The sequence below is a fragment of the Antedon bifida genome, chromosome 4 (assembly GCF_963402885.1).
Source record: "Antedon bifida chromosome 4, ecAntBifi1.1, whole genome shotgun sequence".
Lineage (NCBI taxonomy): Eukaryota > Metazoa > Echinodermata > Crinoidea > Comatulida > Antedonidae > Antedon > Antedon bifida.
The window spans coordinates 31114346-31139716 of record NC_136229.1 but is presented as its reverse complement, the minus strand read 5'-3'; the positions used below and the strand labels follow the sequence as shown (position 1 = coordinate 31139716).

Here is a 25371-nt window from a genome sequence, read left to right as displayed (position 1 = left end):
CTGGGGACGGTGCGGCTATACACACCAACTACCGTAAAAGTTTATTCATAACATTTTACAATGCAATATCTTGCATGAATCGGACATTTTCGCTACCAATGTAGCAACATTAACAAAATCAAAATTTAACAGTGTGGCGTGTTGACCGCGAATGACTAACAATACCATCTTTCCCACTACACCTGCACGTGACCATTGCATAACAACGCACGGCATACCAAATCGTTTCGTACACCTGCGATGAAAATATAAATTCAATTTATTTTAAAATTGAGGGCGGCAAACATAAAATTTACGAGATCGAATACAGATTGAAAAAAAAAATTAAATAAAAATAAAGATGTTAAATGTGCTCTCCCTGCCTCAGCACTAAGGCCCTGCCACAGCCTTTTGGGGTCGTTTCCAGCACATCACCAGATGCATTGATGTTGTCGCCTCATGATGTGTGGTGGAAAGGGGGACGTATAATTCTGTGAACCCCAAACACAGTGGCCGCATGCCTTTAACTCTATTCCACCGACCAGCGTGGGAATCGAACCCACGACATACGTGTTGTTAACACGACGCTCAGGCGACTGAGCTAACTGATCATTTTGGTTGTAACAAGCTTAATATGATAGTTATGACGTACTGATGAATTACGTAATACACGTATAAATAGACTATTATCAGCTGTTCAGTCATGTAGTACTTTGTGGCCTAACGGGTAATGCTCAGCTTTAGGTGCTCTCAGCTCTAGTAGATTGGGTTCGAACCACTACGGATATTTTTTTTTTTAATAAAAAATAAATAAATAAAAAATAAATAAATAAATAAATAAAATAATGAATATTGTTTTTCTTTTATTTTAAAAGAGAGATATTTTGAGGGTTGTAAATGTCAGGCCTAACACAAGTGGACCTTTTTTTAAATCAGAAACAAAGTTGCATGGCATTATTTTCCATTAAATAGACTGCCATATAACCTCGAAAGAAGCCCATGTGCTCCTTAATTTTTAGTACTCTTGGGTGGGCTTCTTTTCCACATGGAGTTCTTTTCGAGATTACTTTTGCAAACTAAAAGAGGGGAGCTGATAGGTTCCCGGCCGGAAAATGTTTTATTTACATGATTTGAACAATCTTCTAATGTAAAGATTAACAACATCAAAATTTAACAGTGTGGCGTGTTGACCGCGAATGACTAACATACCATCTTCCCCATAATACACCTGCACAAACTCATTTGCATAACAACGCACGGCATACCAAACTGTTTAAAATAAAGCAAGGTCTCCGGAAATGACATCTTATTTTTTCAAACATGTATAGGAATCTTCAGTACCCCACCATGCTTGGGGCTGAGCAAAGATAATTTTGAAAAATTGAGCTGCATAGGTTCCCGCCCGAAAAAATGGCACTTTACATGATTTTAAATTATATGAAACAAACTATATAAGACTCACCAGGGACACTAGAGCTTGTCATCGGAAAGTGCTCCTATAATTCATATGAAATTAAATATTAAGTCTCCAGTACTAGCCCACCATGGTAGGGGCAGAGCTAATAATGAAAATAGAGCCCAGAATTGCACTTATACTTATAACTATACATAATCACCTATGATAATTATGATAATGTTAAAATTTCAACTATCCAGATGCGACTTCAAAATTTTAGGTGGGGTTTTCTACTTTAAAACTCGACTTCGTATATACCTAAGGCCTAGCCCGGCGGCGGAATTAGTCTAAGCTTCGAAATTGGTCTAAAAATCGGCATCTTTGCAAATGTTCTATATTTGATCTTATTTAACTCTCCATTATCCCCATACAAAAACCATCGAAGACAAACTATCTGTTTAAAACATGTTTATTCTGGGGATGGTTGCGGCCATACACAGCAACTACCATCAAAGTTTATTCATAACATTTTACAATAGAATATCTGCATGAATCGGACATTTTCGCTACCAATGTAGCAACATTGATTAACAAAATCAAAATTTAACAGTGTGGCGTGTTGACCGCGAATGACTAACAATACCATCTTTCCCACTACACCTGCACGTGACCATTGCATAACAACGCACGGCATACCAAATCGTTTCGTACACCTGCGATGAAAATATAAATTCAATTTATTTTAAAATTGAGGGCGGCAAACATAAAATTTACGAGATCGAATACAGGTTGAAAAAAAAAAATTAAATAAAAAAAAAGATGTTAAATGTGCTCTCCCTGCCTCAGCACTAAGGCCCTGCCACAGCCTTTTGGGGTCGTTTCCAGCACATCACCAGATGCATTGATGTTGTCGCCTCATGATGTGTGGTGGAAAGGGGGACGTATAATTCTGTGAACCCCAAACACAGTGGCCGCATGCCTTTAACTCTATTCCACCGACCAGCGTGGGAATCGAACCCACGACATACGTGTTGTCAACACGACGCTCAGGCGACTGAGCTAACTGATCATTTTGGTTTTAACAAGGTTAATATGATAGTTATAACGTGCTGATGAATTACGTAATACACGTATAAATAGACTATTATCAGCTGTTCAGTCATGTACTACTTTGTGGCCTAACGGGTAATGCTCAGATTTGGGTGCTCTCAGCTCTAGTAGATTGGGTTCGAACCTCTACGGATATTTTTTTTTTTTAAATAAAAAAAAATAAATAAAAAATAAATAAATAAATAAAATAATGAATATTGTTTTTCTTTTATTTTAAAAGAGAGATATTTTGAGGGTTGTAAATGTCAGGCCTAACACAAGTGGACCTTTTTTAAAATCAGAAACAAAGTTGCATGGCATTATTTTCCATTAAATAGACTACCATAAAACCTCGAAAAAAGGCCCATGTGCTCCTTCATTTTTGGTACTCTTGGGTGGGCTTCTTTTCCAAATGAAGTTCTTTTCGAGATTACTTTTGCAAACTAAAAGAGGGGAGCTGATAGGTTCCCAGCCGGAAAATGTTTTATTTACATGATTTGAACAATCTTCTAATGTAAAAATTAACAACATCAACATTTTAACTTTTTTACTCTGCTAAAGGAAACACAAAGCATATTAGGAGGACTGAGGACGATCAAAGCATATTGATCGAAACGTCGAGAAACTCAACAGTTCTTTTCAGAACATGGTGTACCGCAAACTTTATATCAACAAAGGATTTTTTTTTCTTAAATTTATTAAAATTTAGTGACTTTATTTCTATTTTATACCACTGTGCTCCCCTGGTGGCAAATTGGGTTCAATTGAGCACAGTGTATGAACATACAAAATATATTAAAATGAAGTGACTGGACCAGTTACCGTAGTACTATTTCTATTTCTGAAGTAAATAAAGGCATAAATGGCGCTCCGTAGAGAAGTAGAGAATGCTCCATCGTCAGAATGACGCTCTGAATATACCTCGAACAACGACGCTTGGGTTTTTAGAAAAAATATTACGCGTGTTTTATATTAATTAAAGTAAATAAAAATGGATATAAAGCGAAAAGCTATTGAGATGGCCATAGTACCATCAAAAAGAAGAAAAAATGAGATTGTTGCTGTTACTGATCAGCATAGACAGTTGATGGAATCGGTATGTTTATTATGAAAATATGCTAGGCCTCTAGGTAGGCTCTTGTTTGGAACGCCGATAACTACTCGGCTCGGTCGGCTGCTTATCGCCGGTACGGCTCCTCATGGCCTAGCTACAATAGGCCTCTAGGCCTAATACAAGGGTGATACAAGGATACAAGGAAATTGTATTCATCCCAACTTAAGAAATTGATTAAGCTCCTTAGCCGGCCCTAATTAAGCTCCTTACATGACTGCAACATAGGGCCTAATTATTATTGTATTTCAATTATTAGGCTAGTTAGGGAACGGAAAATCCATGCCATGTACTGTACTAAAAAGTGTAACATCTAAGACTAGGCCTAGGCTAGGCCTAACTACAGTTTCAGTAGGCTAGCCTCCACTCAATCATTATGTACAGTAAAGTGCCTTGAGATGCATGTTTATCATGAAAAGGGCGCTATAAAAATGTGGTATTATTATTAATGAAAAATCACATCTCTAATAAATTGTGACCAAACTCATGTTGTTCTTTACTACTTACACTACAGGGTCCACCAAGAACATCAAGCATGCTTGCTCCTATCATGTTACTTACTGGACATGAGGGAGAGGTATACTCTGGGAAATTCCATCCGGACGGTCAGAGTATGGCTACTGCTGGCTTTGACAGGCTTATCTGTGAGTGTAAAGCCTGTTCTCCACTAGATTCTATTTTGACAAATAAAACATTTTTGCAGGCAAAAAAAAGAAAAAAAGAATGGGGATAATGTTTAATTAATTGAAAGTCTGACTGCTCTGTCTTGTTGAATAGAGCAGTCAATCTTTCAAAGAAAAAATATTCAACTCAAAAAAAGTTAAAATAGAGGGCGAGAAATACTTTTCCACACAAATAGATAAATCGTCTAACATGGTATACTGTAAACTAGAGATCAATACAATTGTGCATAAAAAAAATTGTTCTGATGTAGAAACATTATGAACACTGTTAAACATAGTAGTAAAATAAATATATATTCAATTACAAATCTTAAATAATTTTTTGTTAAAATCGTAAATAATTACAATTATTGTTAAAATCATTAATAATTATAATTGTTTAATAATATTAATAATGATTTTATAAAATAAGAATTACATTTTTTGTTTATTTTGTAGATATGTGGAATGTATATGGAGAATGTGACAACTATTCAGTGTTGAAAGGACACCAGGGAGCAATTATGGATCTCCAATATAATACAGATGGAAGGTTAGCTAAAAGCAACATGCAAAAAAAAAAACATTTCTCTATACAGTATCACTGTTTTTAATTGTAAACAATTAATTATAATTTATTTGTTTTTTATAAACTTGTAAAATTGCGTTTAGTAAGATCAAATCAATAATTGTTTATTGTTTTTTATAGTAACATACTTACTGCGTCGACAGACAATACAATTGCATTATGGGACAGTGAAACAGGTGCCAGAATTAAGAGGTTAAAAGGTCACACAGCATTTGTAAATTCTTGCTACCCTGCCAGAAGAGGTCCGCAGATGGTTGTCAGTGGTGGAGATGATGGAACTATAAGGGTGAGTATGTCTTTTTAACGAAATGTGCTAAATGTAGGGAAAACTCAAAATATTGATATGAAGTCACCTTGAATACTGTAGTCTCTATAACATAGTATTGTCATTGACCGTTTAGCATACAATTTTCACCATTTCCTGTCCTTGGCATTTGGTTTCTTACAATGTTTACTGCGTACATTAACAAAATAATTCACTACAGATTTGGTACACCAAGAGTTGTTTTCATGGATAATTCTATCTAATTTTGATCTTCATCGAGGTATTTCAACCTATAGAAGTCGCCATTTCCAAATAGAATTTAGAATGCTGTTTAGTCATTCAGATGAAGGTGTCAACTTATTATGTAATAATACTTTTTTTCAGTTATGGGATAGTCGAAGGAAAGGAACGGTACATACATTCCAGAACACATATCAAGTTTTGTCGGTAACGTTTAATGACACAAGTGATCAAATTATATCAGGAGGTATAGACAATGTACTTAAGGTAGGTACTATACTATACTTTAATTGATTCACTTAAAAAAAAAGTAAAGTGAGATGTTTGCCCTACTCTGACGTAGTTTCAGTTGTACGGCTCCCTCTATCGTAGCGTAATAAAATATTTAAATGGTAAAGATGAGAATATCGGCAGTCATCTGTTAACCAAGATTAAAAAACTATGGCCGTGTATACGCGCTGTCATATTTCATTCCGATTATTAATATTATTTATTATTTTATGTCATATTTTTCATCTTCATAACAGAAATAATATTTCAACAGCGCCACCATAAGATTTTAGTAATTCAATTAGTATTCTAATACTAATTAACTAATATTTTTTTATACTTGTCAGGTGTGGGATATTAGGAAAAATGATATAGTTTACACGTTATCAGGTCATACAGACACTGTCACGAGTACGGTACTTAGCCCGGATGGATCATATGTTCTCTCAAATTCTATGGATTGCACTGGTAGGTTTTTGTATATAGCTGATAATTAGACACCTTTCATAACCAGAGGGTGTCCTATTACATCAGTTTAAACCCATAGAGGTATTACATGGTAGTCAACTCTAACACATTACAGCTAAAAAACATGGGGAGGGTCCAGCCAATATGACATACAGCACTGTATTTCATCAAATCAATCAATAGGATACAGTCAGTTAAAGGTCCACTACTCAGTCATGCATCACTAGGCCTGTTTGTTCTTTAACCCCAGTGGTCTAGAAGTCTAACTAATATAAAACTGAATTACCCATACATTAGTAGTACTATACCTATTTTATTGTGATAAAATAAATACACTTTCTATTTTTTTTTTAAAGTACGTATTTGGGATATTAGACCATATGCTCCAAATGAACGGTGCGTTAAAATCTTCCAGGGAGCACAACATAACTTTGAAAAGGTAGGATATCAAATATACATATTTACATACACAGCAGTTTACGGAGAATGATCTCGCGATGATTTTCTATTAACATAGTCAATTCAATTACATTTACAAACTGTCGATTATCGATTTTTTAGTGGTTATTTTAGTGAAAATTGTAATAATGACTGGTTATGGCGTAGGTCCTATCACTGATAGTCCAGCCTTCATACAGGGAATTTAAGGGCTAGGCTACCAATTCTATGCTTATTATACATAGCCTGACCTAAGCCCATGTCCACTTTGTTCATATTCTTAGTAGTAGTACAGTAGTGCATATTTACTCAATTCCAAAAGTTCCTTTGGTACAGTAAACTTTAACCTCAAAAGTTGAAGAAGGATGTGTTCTATCCTAGAATCAAACCATTGGATGTAAAAATTGTTTTAATAAACCCGACTAACAGAGGATAATGTAGAGATGACTTGACATTAAAAATATTAATGTATGCTAATACAGTACAGAACCTAACTATCTGCTATCCTGATGTTATTTAAATGCTTATTTATTAGTAGTGGCATAGTTTGTTGAAGTCAGGAAATACTCAAATGCATTCAATACTATTTGATTATCAATTCATTTACATATGAATGAGACTGGCAGAGAATCACTTGTAATCTTCCGGGACAGGTCGGACATTGTTAATTGTATGTGGTTTTAACATTTCGCAACCGTTTTCACTTTTTGTCAACAGTTCGCCACCACTCTTTTTTTATTTTGTTTAACATTTATTTAACGGCTCCTCAAGTACAGTCAGAAAAAAATTTTTATTTTTATTTCTGAAATAATTATTCATTGTTCTGCTATATTTTGTCCTCCAAGTAAACTATTCATTTTTATTGTTACATTCATAAGAAAGGATAAAATACAGAATATAAGAATTATAGTTTCGGTACGAAATTTGCAAAAAATGCATTCTAAAGTCATGTCTGAATCTAGCCTATATTAGGAGGTGGGATTATACAGTAATAGAAATGGGATTATACTAGGCTTCATATCAACTACTTTCAAACCAAGCATTCTTGCTTCCTAATTTGTTCAATATGTGTTCTACAGATGTAAACAAATACAGTATTGTAATATAAAAATAAATTGGTTATACTTTAATTCTATTCCACTCAAATTGTTATCTATATATTATTCTTGTAAATCACAAGAATAAGGATCACCACAGATACAATGCATTATTGGCGGAGCTGTAAAAAAGCAGGAATTTTCGATAGTAATAAATAGCCTGCTTTTCTTAGAAAGGTACAGAAAAAAGGCAGATTGTAATATACAGTACCCTCACACTTTATTTCCATTGATGATACACTACTTGGGAAGTCCAGAAATAAAAATAACAGCACTATCTCACAATCTGTAATTACTGTAGTTGGAGTAGTGCTGTGGTTTATACATACAGGTGAAATCAGTTGTTTTGTTGAATGGTTTCAAATTAGCTGGGTCAAGGTCAATATGAATTTAATATTGCATAAAATGTTCTATAAAATAAGTTGATGACTATGTACTTATTCACCTGTATGTACTTATTCACCTATATGTACTTATTCACCTATATGTACTTATTCACCTTCTGTATAGAGAGCTTTTAAGCAAATTAAGTCACAAAAACCTAATGGCTGTATTCATCAGTCGCACACACATACACAAATTCTCTTATCTTGTAGTGAATAGCACTTAATAAGAGAACTCCTTAAATATATATTGACTTAAGTGAAATACTTACTTCAGTTGTTCAAAACAAAACTTCTAGATACTTCAATAGACTTTAACAGCATTTAGTTTAGCTATCTCAGTATTCGTAAGTATGGTTTGTACCACTATTTATATTCATATTATATTATTTATTTATGTAGTTTATATGGGGTGATTATTATGATCTCATCAAATAACTTAAAGATGATGAAATTGGTTTTAAGATGAAATTCATGACATCATCATCTTTAGTATGAAGTTGTTGTAACAATTTCCTTATATGGAATACCAAACAACTCTGAAAACTTGAGTTATGAGCAGTCTCCTAGGTACAATTACTAAAAACCTGGTTACTGAACTTTAGTCTAGTAGTCTACAACCAATATATTATACATAATATAGTACAATACTATAGTACAACAACTACCAAGCAACATTTCAGAACAAATTGAAAACTTATTTTATAGTCATTACAAATTTGTTTGAAAGATAAATATTGATTTAGCATTTTTTAAACTGTAAGTAACAATGTGTTTCAATAAGAAAGATGTTGTGCGGTATACCACATAATATATAGTTCTGAAAAGATTTCGATCAATATATGTACCAAACATGGAATTTGTTTTTTCTATAGAATTTACTTCGTTGTTCTTGGGCACCTGATGGCAGCAAGGTGGCAGCAGGGTCATCTGATCGGTTTGTATATATCTGGGACACGACAACGAGAAGAATCTTATATAAGCTACCAGGTCATTCAGGCTCTGTTAATGACGTTCATTTCCATCCACATGAACCCATCTGTAAGTAGCTCATGCAGTTTTTATGGTACTTGATGTGAATAAGTAAAACTCTCTTATTATTGTATGTTTGTTGCAAACAACAAATAATTAATGTAAACATTTGAATCCATGCAATCTACTATAATTTAGCCTAAATACACTTTTATTTAGATTCAGACACCACTCTTAATATCTTGTGACCTATACACAACTTTTGACAGACTTTATTGTCTAACCCAAATGATTATTCGTAAAATACATTTTTGTCAAATTTATACTGTATTTCTTTTTTTCAGTGCTATCTTGCTCAAGTGACAAATCAATCTTTCTTGGAGAGATAATGTGAAGATACAGAAGAAATATTCTGGACTAATTGTAGCCTTAAAAGTTGATAACATTCCATACGGATTGCAGTGACTTTTCACAAGATGGTGAAAGCTGACAATAGGGGAAAATGGTGAACCGTAATAACATCACCAAATTCAGCGAGTTGTGTATAGAATGTAAAGACAATCTTTATACAGTATGTTTTTGTATGCGGTCAAAAAACCAAATAAAAACCTAAAAAAGAAAACCTCTGCCGAATTCAAATATCTTGTACACACTGGGCCTTGTTCTACACCAATTTTCCATTGTTTTTTATAAACATACAATCTGCCGTAGTAAGTAGAGTAAATCTTTGGAAAATTATGCATTTGTTGTTATAAATATGACAAGAAGTATTTAGAATATGATTGTATACCCATTTCAATTGTAGACATTTGCCATTTCCCTCTACTGTATGTGTTCATTACATGTAACTATACATACATACATACATATGGGATCCTCCTCTTCTACGTCGTAGAACTGGAGTCAAATAGCCTACTAAGGTGATCGTTAAGATTTTTCTTTGATTGTGTAATGGCTATAGAGCAACGTTTCTTTGAACCCAAGAACAAACAAATAATAATGTATTTGTAATTAAAATACTGTATGTTCAAATGACAGACAATTGATAAAAAATTTAACAGTAAAGTTAAATTGACCAAGATTAAAATGTAACTAAAGCTCACAATATCAAACTAGTTTGATAAAAAAGTGTTATGTGCCAAGAAAATGGTGGTGATATGCCCAAATATGGTAGTGATATGACATCATGTCCATATATGGGCACATCACATTTTTTTGTCTCATAAAGTTTGAGTGTAGACAAAGCTTTATAACAGTAAAAAGTGACAATAAAAATTGTATTATAAAAGGCAAGAATGTAAAAATGAGTTTTTAAAAGGGATTTACAACTGTTAAGGCTCTTGGCATTCCTACTGTGTACTGAAAGAGCATTCCAAGTTTACAAGCAGCACATTCAAACATATTTCTAAACCTCTGTCTTCACTATCAATCTTTATGTGACAAAAAATGTGCTGTGCCAATATGGACATGATGATGTCATATCACTACCATATTTGGGCACATCACACTTTTTTTGTTAAAGTAGTTTGGTAGTGTAGACAGAGCTTAAAATGGCAAATAAGAAATAGATAAGAAAGTAATTTCTCATTAACATTAAACCTTTGTCATGGTAAATTTTGTAATTTTAAATAACTAAGAGTTCATATTGTGTGGACTGACAAAATTAGTACTCAAGGAAATTCCCACATGACTAACCACCATCACTACCGCCCCCACTTCCATAAAAAATTGTGAAATGTTAGTTTTTACATTGTAATTTTCAAAATTAAGGGCAGCTGTAAATTCAACATAACTAAAATTTAAATCTGTTAAAATTAAAATAAGTAACCAAAAGTTTGTCAGTTGTTCAAGTCAAGTATTTTATTATTTTAAAACAAAACATGAGTTTACAAAATAAACGTTTCCATTTGTACAAAATGTTATGTTTTAATTTGTGTCATTTTTGTTTGTGAATGCTATGGCATGCTTTGTCAACCTTTGTATAACTTTATGGTAACACTCCTAGAAAGTGGCAAGCTTTTTGCCATTTTTCTCCTGACTGACGTTATGAATTCATTTATAAGCTTGTATATTGATGTCACCAGATACAAGCACCACCATCATACATTTGAGATGCTGTATTATTGGATTTTCACAATGATATACTGGGCAAATATTGTGGTATGTGGAGATAACAGACTGACAATCGGGTAACTGCAGAGGTTTATATTCTCAAAATGTTCTCATCCCCAATCCGTCGTGTTTAATAATCACTACATTTCAAGTGGCTGTTTTTTTAAAGCTCAGGTATAGGCATGAATTTTAAATATAATATTTGGTTAATTGTACATAAATCAAATATTTGTAACAGAAATCAAGACGAAAAAACATGAATTTCCCTTAATATGGCCAAATACAAAATTTGGCAAAATTCTTCCATAAAAACCAGGAAGACTTTTTTTCAGTAGTTAGGTAGTTAACCTAATGTAATAACATGTCTGGTGACTCCCTAGAAGGTGAAAAAAGATGGTGGATATACGGTGGATAATTTTTGCTATAGCGTGAAAATAAAAAGCTGAAGTTGAATAAAAATACCAGAAATGTAATATTCAAGTTATATTACCTATATTTAGTGATCTGATAACATTTTTTACCACACCGTTTATTTTTCATAGCTTTTTAAAATGCCTCTCTATTTACAAAATTTGTGTACAAAAGAATAGAGATTTTACTGTGTAATTTGAACTATCCCCCCACTGATAAGAAATTGCTTATTTTCAACAAGCTCGTGTAACACAAATAAAATCCCAAAAATTATGAAACATAGGGGAAACTATAGATCGATAATTATTGGAATGTATGATCAATGGAAATTTTTTGCCCGCACCTGGCCTTTAAGGCCTTATTGATATGACCATAAAATAGATTCTATTCCTTAATCCATGATATGACTAATGCACAGCCACGTTTCTTTTGTGTCATTTCATGAATGAGGGGTTCCTAACCCAATCGCATCCGGGATCTCAAATTTCAAATGGATGCAGTGCACGTTTTATAGGCCATAAGCAGTAGTTCAAAAGATGCCTAGAACATGGATTTCGTTCCCACCTCTTGGATCTACATTTTGAAAGTTGATATTGTGAAATGAATATGTTACCCATACTATATCAAAAGTTCTCCATGAAATACCTGTACACTTTTGAGCAATGGCCTCTCAAAGGTACCCCACTACTGCAAAAAAGGCACTTTTTGAGGTCTGGAGGTACTTTAATGGGCCAATATCTTTAAAAGTATTTGTCCAAATGCAATTGTCTTTTCTCTGTGAGTAGTCCAGTATATTGTGAACACTTATCCAAAATTTTAAATTTTAAAAATAATTATTTTGTATGTGAGGAAAACTGAAAAATTACAATTATTTAGTTGTAAATGCACTTTTCAAGATTTTTAAGACACAATATCTTCGTAACTAATTGACATACCCTATTTATATTTTTTTCCCAACTATTTGAGAGGGCTGTTAACCAACATTTAAAGTTTTAACTTGTCAGCTTTAGGAAGTTTTTATTTATGAAGATGCAAAAACTGAGATTTGGCCAATTTTATAGATAATTTTAATATTTTTTAGTCGTTTTTTGAGCAGTTATATCTTGATAATCAACTCTCACTATGTATTTATATTCATGCAATGGGTATCCTAGTGAGTTAGTGACACACAAGTGAAGTTTCAATGCAAAAGAAATTATTATGCAATAATAATGATTGCAACTTACATTGCACTTTTTTTGTTTTTAGTGCCAATATTTTGTGAACTCGATCGACTCAAACCGTAAAAAAAAGGCGCCTGCATAAATACTATCCCTTTTCTGTTCAACTACATGAGAGGGTTGATAAACAACCTTTTCAAACCAGCTTGATGAATTTTTTTTATATAGGAAGATGCGTTGCACCAGCTGAGAATTTGCTAATTTTATAAATAATTTTGATGTTTTATTTGTTTTGAAAAGTACGTAAGCCTACATGATTTCTTAGAAAGTGACTTGACATAATAATATTCATGCAATGGATATGCTAGTAGGTTAGTGACACCCGAGTAAATTTTCAACACAAAAAATAAATGATTATGTAATAACTTATTTATTGTAACTTAAATATTGCATTTTTTGGGAGTTTTTAGTGCCAATTTAGGCCACCAGAAGCTTCCATAAAAACAACCCCTTTATTCTGTGAAACACCAGATAAGTAGGCCTGCCATCCCATTTTTACTGTTGTTATATTGATAACATGAATGTAACTCTTGTGGAGAGAATTATTGTTGATAATGATATGAACTGGACATAACACACAATATAAAAACAAATACCTTCTGTACACATGTACCTCATGGTACATGTATTTTCATTTATTTTTATTTTGTTTCTTTTGGATTTGTGTTTTTTCACAACCCTACATGTTGCCCAATATACAATGTATATAATCCTACTCTTCTCTAGATACGTTGTATCAGCATAACTAGTAGTCAATTAGAAAAGTTGTCAATTTTAGGTGCGGCATGGCCAGTGTACAATGGAAATAGCAAATATACTTTAACTATGTAGTAATAATTACTATGTGGAATATCCTTCATATACAGTATGTACATACTACATGGTAGGTAGGTACAATTAAATATTGTGCTGTTGAAATAAAATGTGATCAACAGAGATTCAGCAACATTTGCAGTAAGTATTTTACATTCAGCCAGTTGATGGTTGTGAAGTTTATGAAAAATTCAAGATGATGACAATTGTTTTGAAGCTGGTATCATTTCTGTAACAAATAATCAAGAATAGATTATCTAATTTATATCGATTACTTAATATTTTAGTTAAACTGAATATTATTAAATTACAATGAATCTTTTTGGTTTTATATTTAAAAATTAGTTCAGATTTGTGGTAAACCATACACAGAAATGTTGAAACATTCTCAACTTTACTTACTCTACCACACACTTTACATTACTATATAGTGTTTATTGACAATGCAACCTGGTATATAAAACATTTTTAAAGTAATGGATGTTTTTCAGCTATTTATTGCATTCATTACTATGTTTAACTTTCATTACTAATTTTACTACTATTGTACATAATTACAACAAAACATAAATCATTTGGCATTTCTCATCTCTACATTAAAAAAGGATCCAAAACTTACCAGAATCAGTGAACATGTTAAGCATTTTTGTGCCTCCGTTCCACTAGACAACCTAGACATAAATTGAATTGAAAAGATACAGTTGAAATGAAATATATTATTTTAAATTAAAATGAAGCATTTATAAATAAAAATAATACCGGGCTGATGTATGAATACTAGGCCTGGTCCGAGGATGAATGAATGCATAATTAATACTAAATAGGATAGCCTATGTACAGTATATAGGGAAAGCCTGCTTACTAGGCCAGACCAAATTAATTATTTCAAACAATAACAGAATTAAACAACAGTAATTATTAATAATAATAAATAACAATATATTAATTTTAATGTGTATTTATTGTGTTTGCTCAAAATGTACTAAAATTATGCTATCCTCACCTGTGTCTTTGTATTCCGTTTGTCGCCGTTTTAACTTAATAATAGCCCATTTAGTTATTATAGTTTAGTAGCAGGCCTAACTGTACTGTGCTGTTGCTGGGCCTACCTAGCCTATGCCACCTTGAGAGTAGCCTAGTATACACCTCCAGACCTAGGCTAGTGTGCTACCTTAAGCCTTTAGACGTAGCTAGCTAGGCTAGGCCTAGCCTTTCTGTACGAATATTAATATAGCACACTGGTTTAAGTGGTAACATTCTAAAAATCCCATTTCCTATAATATGAGCAGGAGACTATTTCAATACAATAGGATGATCATAAGATGCATCATTTCTTCGTTTACAGTAGCATTTGTTCGGTGGGGAAATCCTTTTCTTCCACGTCTAGTTACTCCATTCATGATTGAATATTTTTGTCCACGTGTGACGTTGCGTGTGTGAGTTTTGGGGATTCCCTCATCTGTAACCAGAGCATGATTGGTGAAATACGATCACGTGGTACAGTTTTTAAGACGTTGCGGATAATTTGAACGTGTAACGTTCGGCCCGACCAAATCACTCACGCGGTGTATATTAAAATAAAGTACCAAAATAAAACAGTAATTTCTCAAAATTGTCTAACACGATTATGGAGAACTTTTGATATGTTGTTATTTATAAAATTATTATTCTAAATATGTAAAGAAATTGTAGATCCATGACATCGGAACGAGATGAAACGTTAGAATTTATCATCATGGGTTTTTCACGATTTTATTAATAGTTATTCATTCAATAATAATTCCATCCACGATCCACGTGTACACTTAGTAGTGTAGTGCAGTGTAGTGTATCAGTTGAATTCAACCAGTCTTGGTAAGTAACAAATTATCACTCTCTGGTATTCTGGTAAGAATATATTAACTTTTAATGTCTATCTTGGTTCTTATTGAATTCCCATGGCATTCTTGTCATCATTTCTAAATTTCTTGTTTTAAACTTGTGATCTTCATGTAGAATACCTTTTAGTATTTACTCGTTTGCCACTTCCTAATTATTTTTTGCGGGTAGGCCCCTAATTATTATTAGGTAGTATAAGAATAATACGCCAATTAGAAGATTCATCGTGGAGCCATATTAGAAGTGTATACTGGCTTAATTGCTGGAAGTTTCTTGAAAATAAACTTTTATGTTAAATGAAGTTATGGAAGTTTTACAACCGCTCGGAAATATAAATATATCTCTGTGTAATGTACGTAGGCTACTCTTTATAAATCTATTTTAAATAAATTCCACGGCCTCTTATTCGGCGTATAACACGTATGTTTCGGAGTTGTTAAAAATATAAATATTACACAACTGTTTTGTTATTTTAAAATGGAAAATATGCTTTAGCTTTACTCAGTTACTTGAGTTTCACTTTAGATTCTAAAGGAGATACCCCTATGCTCTTACTTACGGTTCTTGTTTATTCAGTATCACTCAAAGCTAGCATTCAACATTTCTTGTTTTAAACTTCTAGGCCCATATTCCGATGAAAAAGATCTATCCTTTCTTACTTCCCATACCGGGTAGGTAGGACAAGTATTGAAATTTATATCCCTTAGCCTAAGCCAACCCACACATTATCCATTTCAAATAATATATCCGCTTCCACTCACTGATTTATTTTGCATTCAGACAAAATTCCGTTATAAGAGTCACCATTTTTTTTCAAGATATATGTTTTTAAACGTTTTTAGTTATTTTACCATCGTAGTAGTAAACATATCACCATTCATTCACTCTTTTTTCTGTTCGCTCTCTTCCTTCCTTTTTAAAAATTCAAAACCTGGATTTTCGCAATTTCTCACTCGATTCTCGGTATATCGGTATCACGCCTTTTGATTCCGACTCGACCGGTTACAACCGGTAATGTAGAAAACGCCAGCTATTGTCGGTTGTAGCGGCAACTTTACTGTAGGCTTCACAATTATACAAAATGCATTTAAGTTAAAAATTCACATACAGATTAAAAAATGTTCAAGCATTAAAAATTAAAATTCATACTTATCCAAAATAATTTAGGAAAATGTTATAATTCAATAAAATATATATAACTTTAATAAAGTATAAATATTATGAAACATTTAAAAAAAAAAGGAACCATAACTAAATGTTGCTTGAAAATAAATTATTTAATTGCTTCTCTTGTCAATGTATAAGCGGGTGGATTTTTAACAATAATTTTTTTTTTTGCAGCTATACGATGTTGCCGATAGGTGTAATCTTAAGTATGCTATATATAGCTATAGCAGTCGCGAACGGTATGCCACAGTATACTGCTACCATCGGTTGTGAATTTAAACAGAATTTTTCTTACAATGGACAACTTGAGGAAATCATGTTGAACAAAAATAATTATAAACTAAATTGCTTATCAAAAGAAAACAATTGTTCTCTAACTCATCATGAAGGAATCATCGTTCTAACGATTTATCCTGTGACAACCAAGACTGAAGGAGTTTACACATTACGTAGAAATACGTCTGTCGGCGCTGTAGAGGACATTGGTAAAAAGTTCAAGATTAGGGTCAATAACAACATCGCATGTTTGGTTATGGAGCCTACAAGTCGACCACTAGGTATCCTGACTACCATACACAAAACTTTACCTGATACAACCATGGAATCTGTACCTGATGCAACCATACCGGAATCGTTTCCTGGTACAACCTTGAAGGTGAAACCTAATTCATATCAAGGCAACTTTGACACTGTAAACAATATTGGCATAGGCCTAGCTGTAATTTCATGTACAATTGAGTGCTCAGTGCTTTTTATAGGCGTTGTTATTATTTACAAGATAAATAGATTATCGATGCAACTTGTTGATCTGCATACATCATCTACAAATCTTGTGTAATATTCGTTCTCCAATTAATATTTGTTTTTTATATTGCTACTTTATTTTTTATATATTTATTTTTTTAATTATTTCATTTCCAAAAACACAATGCGCCACCAGCTGTGGCAACAAGACAAAAACAAACAAAAAATGGTTCTCAACAAGAAACCAAAAAAAAAACAATTTATACAAATCATGAGTAGTTAAATGGCAGACTATACTGCTAAATGTTTCCACTTTAGGTTATATGCATGCATATTATCATTTTTAAAAGCAATATATTTTTCTATTTCAATATTTCTTTTCAATGACTTTAAATGTGTTAAAATACAGTGGGTCTTCTGAAATGTTACAGTTGAATATAAATCTTTTAGCAATCAAAATTAGTGCATTTAATGCATCTAAATTATGACATTTTCCGATACCAAAACATAGGCCTATATTAACATTGTTTACAATTAAATCGTATTCAATGTTTCTTTTTTCACAAAGTTTTTAAAGGACTTCCAGAACAATTGAACTTTTTCACAATTCAAAAATAAATGTGTCAAGATTTGAATTTCTTTGTTGCAAAAGTGACATGTAGGTGAATCTATTTTGTGTATTTTATAAAGGAAACTTTTTGTTGCTATTCTTCTATGAAGAAATTCGAACTGGATATCCTTTAATTTACAATTTATAGTACAACTATGCAATCTCATGAATATAGTTTCCCATTGAACTTTAATATGTAAGTTTTCTTCCCATTTGTGCATACCTATGGGTATACCAATTTTCATTTCCTTTTCTATGGTTTGTCTATATACTAGATGACATGTTCGATTTGAAGTTCGCAATTTTTTAAATTTACTGTTTTCACGAGTGTTACCATATGTATTTTGCTGCTCTATATGTTTCCATTTTTTAGGAATAGTTAACTTACAAGACCTTATTTTAGGTCATCCTCCGGTTCTCTTACTGAACTTTTTGGCGCAAAAAAAAGTGTCATAGGCATATATATGAATGACATGTGATATTACGGTCGAAAACTGTGATTGTAAACACCATAACAACTTTTTGGACTCTTCATACAAAGAAGGCAACGGTTAAAATGGATGTTTATTAGTATATTGTATTATTATTTATTATGCCAATGGGTTCATACGATTATTAAGGCTTTTCATTTCTTCTTCTATTTTAAGGAGCGAACATAGTTTAAAGGCTACTGCTCCACTAAGGGTCCCATTGTGTCATCGGCAGCCAACTACGGTGCCAATGAATGAACTACAGTAACCCCCTACTCGTCTCGAAAGATGTACTAGGTTCTTTAAAGTGCACATGAGCCATATGTACACTGGACCTACGGTTTATAGTCCTTATCCTTGCCAATGTTATGGCTATGGATTGCGGTTCCACTGTCTTAACCGCTCGGCCACACTCACTCCATTTCATTTATTTCGTTATATATAAGATATAATTAATTACAGGAAAACAATATTAATAATAATATAAAAAAAGATTACTCTCGGCCTCTTCACAAAGGCCGACAGGATCACCAAAAGCAAACACTGTATAGTGGCTCGCCGAGCCGTCATGAGGAGACAGAGAGTAAAAAGATAGTAACATAAAAATCTTTGTTTAAATATTTGACTCTAGTATTAGGCCTATAGATTATCAGCATAACAAATTTCAATATTGTAATACATTTTAATGTAATAAGCAAGAATTGTGTGAAAGCAAAGTTTAAACTCATATTAATTTATAATGCATATGAGTATACATGATGAAAACTACTGTATAACACGGTATTACAAGACACTATAATAAATACTACTACTCATTACATTTGTGGTGATGTGTTTTCACATTTGTTCGTGATGTATTTTCAACAATAATCAGTGAATACAGAACAAATGTATTTTTGAATTTGGAAATTCCTACGGTAGAGAAAAAAACTGTTTCGTAATCGATATTTTTGGAGTGAGTGTAATTTACCATGCGATCATGCATTGCAGTACTATTATCATCAGTCTTCAGGAATATGGTGTATGATACCGCTACTAGTAAAGTTATAATAAACAGCTCTTATTTTCAACTTCAACTATACTACGTTTGACTAAATAATGTAAGTACAATCATGGATTTCTCAGTGAGTCACAATCTTTAGTATCAAAGTACATGATAAGCAACAATGCAAAACAACCCTATGCCTTTGTATTATCCATTGCTTTGGGTATGGAGGTAGAATTCTTTGAATATACTATACAATACTTCGTATGTAAAGTTAGTAATATCCGGTAATTATATTATTGTAGAGCACAATGGCCATATCTTTAAACACGTTTGCATTGTTGTGCAAGATTCATTATATAAACGCCATGACTGCTTGTTTATTATAAAGTCTTACATTCATAGATAGGCCTAAATATTCACTATTATTTTGTATGTTTAGTGTGTTGATTAGAGGATGTTGATATATCAATCAAGGCTCCACTCCACCTCTCAATGGGCTAGAATATAATGAACCTGTAGGCCTATGCGCGTGGAGCAATGTACCCCCGAATGTACCACAAACGATCTCAAGCTATAATAGGCCTACACATGCCGAGAATCTCGGAGATCATTGATCATGATTTTTTATTTTGGAATTTAAACTTATGGCAAAACACAATGGCTATAAAAAAAACTTTACATTACAATTTGTAGATTTATAACATTTTTAAATATTTTAAATTATAAAGCAGTAATTGATAATAGACATGATTTTATTTCCCACGCCACTCAAATGAATTGTTTCCGGGGAATTACTACCGGAATTATGTAATACTGTTTATAAATAAGCTGAAGTTATAACAATGGCCTCTTGTCACCCACTACATTGCCCACCCAACCAATTAATATCCCGTCCCTCTCACTACCTCTTGGGCGTAGGCCTACACAATGTAACGAAGTTTCTTCAATTAAGAGATAAAATGATCAAAATTGCTTGTCATACCACCGGCCGATTTTATAGATGACTTATATTAATTCGCGCATCATCGAACACGGATTTCAAATTTATTATTTATAGGCATAACTTAATAACAAAAAAAACCCGCCGTAAATTCCAACTTATAAATCGTACTATTTATTGCATGCATTTTCTTTATAGTACATTTCTTCACGTAGGCCTACGGTAGCTATAGGCCACAGTTCTAACATTGAGTTATTGATAAGTAATATTGAGGTAAGTTTGTATTTGTTTCCTTATGCTAATATAACTATGTAAGAGTTTTTTCAGTAAAACAGGTAGCACAAGTGCCTCATGTCTAGAAGTGTCTGCTGCACCTCCCCGTTTGGTTTGTATACAAGTGTAGGCCTACTCCTTCCTATAAACGTGTTCGTGTCGAACGTCGTAGGCCCACTCATACGCGTTAAGCGTGTTTCCCACTAGAACGCAACGCAACGTAACGCAGCGACGTATCGACGCGAAGTGCTGTATTGCGGGAACCGACGATACAACAGTGCTGCAAACATCACAGGTTTGATTGCACGCAGGCGGGGGTAAACACAATTGTCGGAAGGTCATTCTCTTACGTTGCGTAGGTTGCGTTACGTTGCGTCGCTAGTGGGAACCACGCTTTTAGCGTCAAAATAACGTATTGCATTTTCAATCAAGTCAAAAATAATATTTCTCTTCTAAGTTCATTATAATAAATTACAATAATTTGGTTAACTTAGACTTAGAGAGGCAAAGTAAAAAAAGAGCAAAGCTTGTGAGAGCTAGCACATAAATCGAAAACCTATATATAGATTATAAAAGAAATTAGAAATTAACTTTTCATAGCCTTCAATTTGTCATACAAGCTTTTACTTATTCAAAGGTAGCAAATTTTCTGTTTCTCCGAAATTTTGGTTGGTTTTGGTTGCTTATATACTGAGTTCTAATAGACACTTATGAATCCAAAAAACAGGTTTCGGACGACGAACTTAATCGTTATATATTACTTATATATAACTTGTTCAATGTAGAATCTGTCCCGCTCGCGATTTTTCTTTTCGTACATTAGTGAATTTTAGTTAGATCAATTCTTACGTCACACCTTATAGATATGACTAATGAATATTCATGTTTATTTTGTGACGTTTCATGAAGGGTCCCCAACGAACTTATGTACGAAAAGAAATATCGCGTCCCGCTCAGCCGCCCGTCCGCTCCGAATGGTCATAAGAAATAACATAGACTCGATGTTTGTTTTCTGCTTACCGTTAACCGTTTCCTCCCGTCTGCATTGGCCTTAACAGTACCTCATTTTTTATCGTTGTAGTTATGATGATAATGATAGGAGCATTGATGTTTAGCTTTTTGTGCGTCACATCTGCAAGCAGCCCAATGTCACAACACAATGCTACACTGGGATGTCCAATGAAACTGAATGTGTCTTACACTGGAATACTACAGGGAGAAATGTTTATGGTTGATCAACATAAAGTGAAAATATATTGCTCTGAAGAAGAACGCATTTGCAATCTAACCAAACATGAAGGAAAGATTTATATAACGTTTTTTACTGTGACGAACGACACCGAAGGAACGTACAGGCTGATTTGTAGGGATGCTACCGGTGTTGTGGATGAACAGTCATTCAAGATTGTTGTTAATAACATTAACAACGGCACATGTACGAATAGTAACGAGCAGAAGCTTTCACAAATACGCCACTCACTAGTCACAACCACACAGCAATCTGTTTTGGGTACAACCATGAAGGATTTCACCCCTGGTTTAGATCATCTTGTCAACTCGCAAACAGCAAATACTGTTGGTATAATAGTTGCTACTCTGTGTGTAGGCCTAATTGTAATTATGTTATTCCTATTATTTTTAAAACTTTACAAAAAGAAAACTGACTCATCTGTTGATAAATACCGTTCATCATCAGTAAATGTCTAAATGTATGTTTCTGCTGAAATATACCAACATTATTTATTGATTGTTAAACAAGAAATGTCAATGAATGGATATTACTGACTTGACTATTATTGGGCCTATTAATATAGGCCTATGTATTCACCTATTAAAAGCATCATCAAGTAACTATTGCTTCTTTTTCACACGAAAGAGAAACTGGTTAGATATTGATGCTTTGCATAGTCAAGTAGTATAAACATTATTAAGTTTTGAATTTTTAAAAATAATAATTATTATTATTTTATGAAAAATTAGCGGGATTGGAGAGTAGTTTACCCTTCAATATAATGCAAATTTTCATCTTACGCCAAAGTGAGAATTTTTTTTTGTAACAAAATCAAGTTATCCATAAAAAAATTTGAAAATATTATAAAAAGGCCAGGCTTGGCTTTGCACTTTCTCTTTGACGCGATGACTGTAATATAGGTGTGTAGAAACCTACCACACGATTTTTAATACATTTTAATTGTTATACTTTACTTTCTTAGGTATTATACAATGCTTTTGATATAATCTACAATGTACAGTATTGTAAACAAGCACACTACACCATGCAGACTTTTGTACTTTGTACTCCCAAGGGCTCCATAAATTTAACTGTTGTGTAGGCTACTATACCAAAATAATAATGACCAAAAGTTGATATGATGTCATCTAACATTTCATCTTAAATGTCATTTAAGTTTCATCTGAAAACTAACTATACTCGTCTCAAATTATGGGATGAGGTCATAATTGACACCCCCACATATTCTGTAAGAATAATTAATAAAGGTGCCTTCTCCTCATTTAAGTGTGTTTATATTATATGCGACTTTACTGCATAATTTTCACTTGTAATAAAAAGTGCACAGTTTAATTTTACATTCTTAGTTTGTTGTATTAAACAGGAGCAAAAGTGTAAAGGTCTGTTTACACAGACGAGCGTAAACCCGCGTAAATTGTCCCACGTCGAATTTGTATCTATCGGAAACCACCTGCCGTCCACTCCGCGTTGTGTGTAAATGGTCATAAGGAATAACATATAGATTAATTTAAATTGCCGTTACCGCTCGTCCCACGTGACGTAAAATGTGGATTAAATAAATATTTTTAAATTGTGAATTATTAAGTTCGAAGTCTTTATTATAACTATTTAAAAAGAAATTGCATTCTTTAAAAAAGAAATGTGTGAAGCATTGATCATTAAAAGTGGCTTCATTTTGACCTATAAGTTATTGTTTGAAAAAGGTATATTACCTGTGAAATGGTAATTCGTATACGGTGTCCTGTTCTATAATTTGCATTTAGTTCCATCTATTTATATACTTGTTTTAATCTAGGAATATTTAATATCATGACAATATTCTTCGAATGAACGAATGTAATTAATGGCTTCGCTGCATAGAAGTACCGTAATAATTATACTGTATATTCTAAATCCACATCTAAACAGAGTGTCCATGGAATTGATTAAATGAGGCGAGTTGAATCATGTAGGAAAAAAATAAATATTATTGTTTACTACATTCATAACGTTGGATGTGCACGAAAAGGCAGTTTTAAGAGCATCAATATATATATATATATGCAAATGTTAGGGGATTACCAGGTTGAGTCTAATGGGAAATTCCTGAAGACATGTGATTTCCATATTTAGAAATATCAAACATTTTGAAGAGTGATAGGCCTTAATTGTGTTCTTTTTTTCTTCGAGGACGGACGTACATGTGTTATTTTGCAAATTTCAACTGCGTTTAACGGTAAGATAGGCCTATAAAATAAAAGTAATGCCTGTAATTGTAATTGTTGATATTTGAGGCTTGGTATTAACCCTGGTTACAATATATAGTAGTAAGGTGTTCTGGTTCGATGAGTTTGTCAAATGACACAATATAAGCCTAATTAAAATAACATTATAAATACCTATTTGGATTAACCTATACACTCATTTGCATAATAGTGGTGTTGTATTTTTTTGAAAAACCTTTGCAATTATTATTTAAGAGCTGATTTTCATATATTTAATGAAATTGATATTTAAATGAGTTTTTTTTATTTTATAAGCATTTGCTTCTTGAATTTGCCCATTTTCTTTGTTTAAATCAGTTATTTCTAATTCGTTGTCATATTGAAATTTCCATCGCTCAAAGAAAATAAAGAAGTTGTCATTGTCAGTAACATGGTGGGACCAAACCCACACACGCTATTCACCCCTCACTCTCCCCGATGCCTACTTAACTTGGAATACTACATTCCTGAGGTAGGTCTTCCAAGGAAAGTCAATCAGGATGTGGTACCATTTAATTAGTCATCATCCTTCCTGTCCCCTTAATATAAATATATGTTTTGTAGTTAAGTTAGTTAGTTCGGGTATTGATTCTTGAGACTATAACATCAGTCAGAATCAATACATTTCCACATTGTTTTTATAATCTTACTTTTGATTGAATAAATATTATATTATATTTTGTACATTGAATAATGTTGTGCCATCGTTATTGTCTTAGCCCTCGGCACGACTACAGTTACATTGTCATATTATATCTATTAATGGTTTCGGATATTGGGCGAGTACACTAAAATGCCAGAAGTTATTGAAATAATGTATTACACCGGTACATCCTGGTGGGTCAAAGGTCAAGATAACGTACCCTTTCAACTCAACTCAACTCCAATATTGAACAAACAATGTTTTTTTTACCAAAACGGGTTTTGACGGTATTAATTCATGCTACTACTTACTATAACACTACTTTGTGACCGTGGCTGGCATGCAATATTCATTATAATTTTCTCATAATTATATTTGACAATGCTTAAGAATCATCTGAGCGTAAAAGAATAGCGAGGAATTTCATTAAGGGAAATTCCTAATATAATAAATATCAGGATCATGATGATACACCCCTGCGCGCTCAAACAAACAAACAAAGCAACGTGGTTATTACATCATTATCATCATCATCGATATTTTGGGGAGAGTGGGTATTTTCCAAAGATTTATTTACATTTTATAAAATTTAGGCAGGCTGCAGAGTTCTTTCGTTGTTCATGCTCAACACATTTAAGAAGCAACCTG

At 32.9% G+C, this 25371-nt stretch overlaps 1 protein-coding gene and 2 long non-coding RNA genes across 3 annotated transcripts; 2 read left to right on the top strand and 1 right to left on the bottom strand.

Annotated features, from left to right (window-relative positions):
- The first annotated feature begins 3390 nt into the window (after positions 1 to 3390).
- On the top strand, positions 3391 to 9581 carry LOC144841414 (U5 small nuclear ribonucleoprotein 40 kDa protein-like). Its single transcript, XM_078697741.1, has 9 exons — positions 3391 to 3560; positions 4090 to 4219; positions 4697 to 4790; positions 4947 to 5112; positions 5476 to 5598; positions 5949 to 6069; positions 6426 to 6508; positions 8863 to 9028; positions 9304 to 9581. The coding sequence occupies exons 1-9, from the start codon at positions 3456 to 3458 to the stop codon at positions 9351 to 9353; spliced, it is 1038 nt and encodes a 345-aa protein (XP_078553867.1). The 5' UTR covers positions 3391 to 3455; the 3' UTR covers positions 9354 to 9581.
- A 4016-nt stretch (positions 9582 to 13597) lies between these two features.
- LOC144841327 (uncharacterized) lies at positions 13598 to 14576 on the bottom strand. The gene is made up of 3 exons (XR_013612013.1): positions 14519 to 14576; positions 14135 to 14186; positions 13598 to 13744 (listed from the first exon to the last, which is right to left on the bottom strand). It is a non-coding gene; the product is annotated as an uncharacterized LOC144841327 (long non-coding RNA).
- A 4780-nt stretch (positions 14577 to 19356) lies between these two features.
- Positions 19357 to 22662, top strand: LOC144839665 (uncharacterized). Its single transcript, XR_013611774.1, has 3 exons — positions 19357 to 19484; positions 20511 to 20585; positions 21667 to 22662. It is a non-coding gene; the product is annotated as an uncharacterized LOC144839665 (long non-coding RNA).
- The last annotated feature ends 2709 nt before the right edge of the window (positions 22663 to 25371 follow it).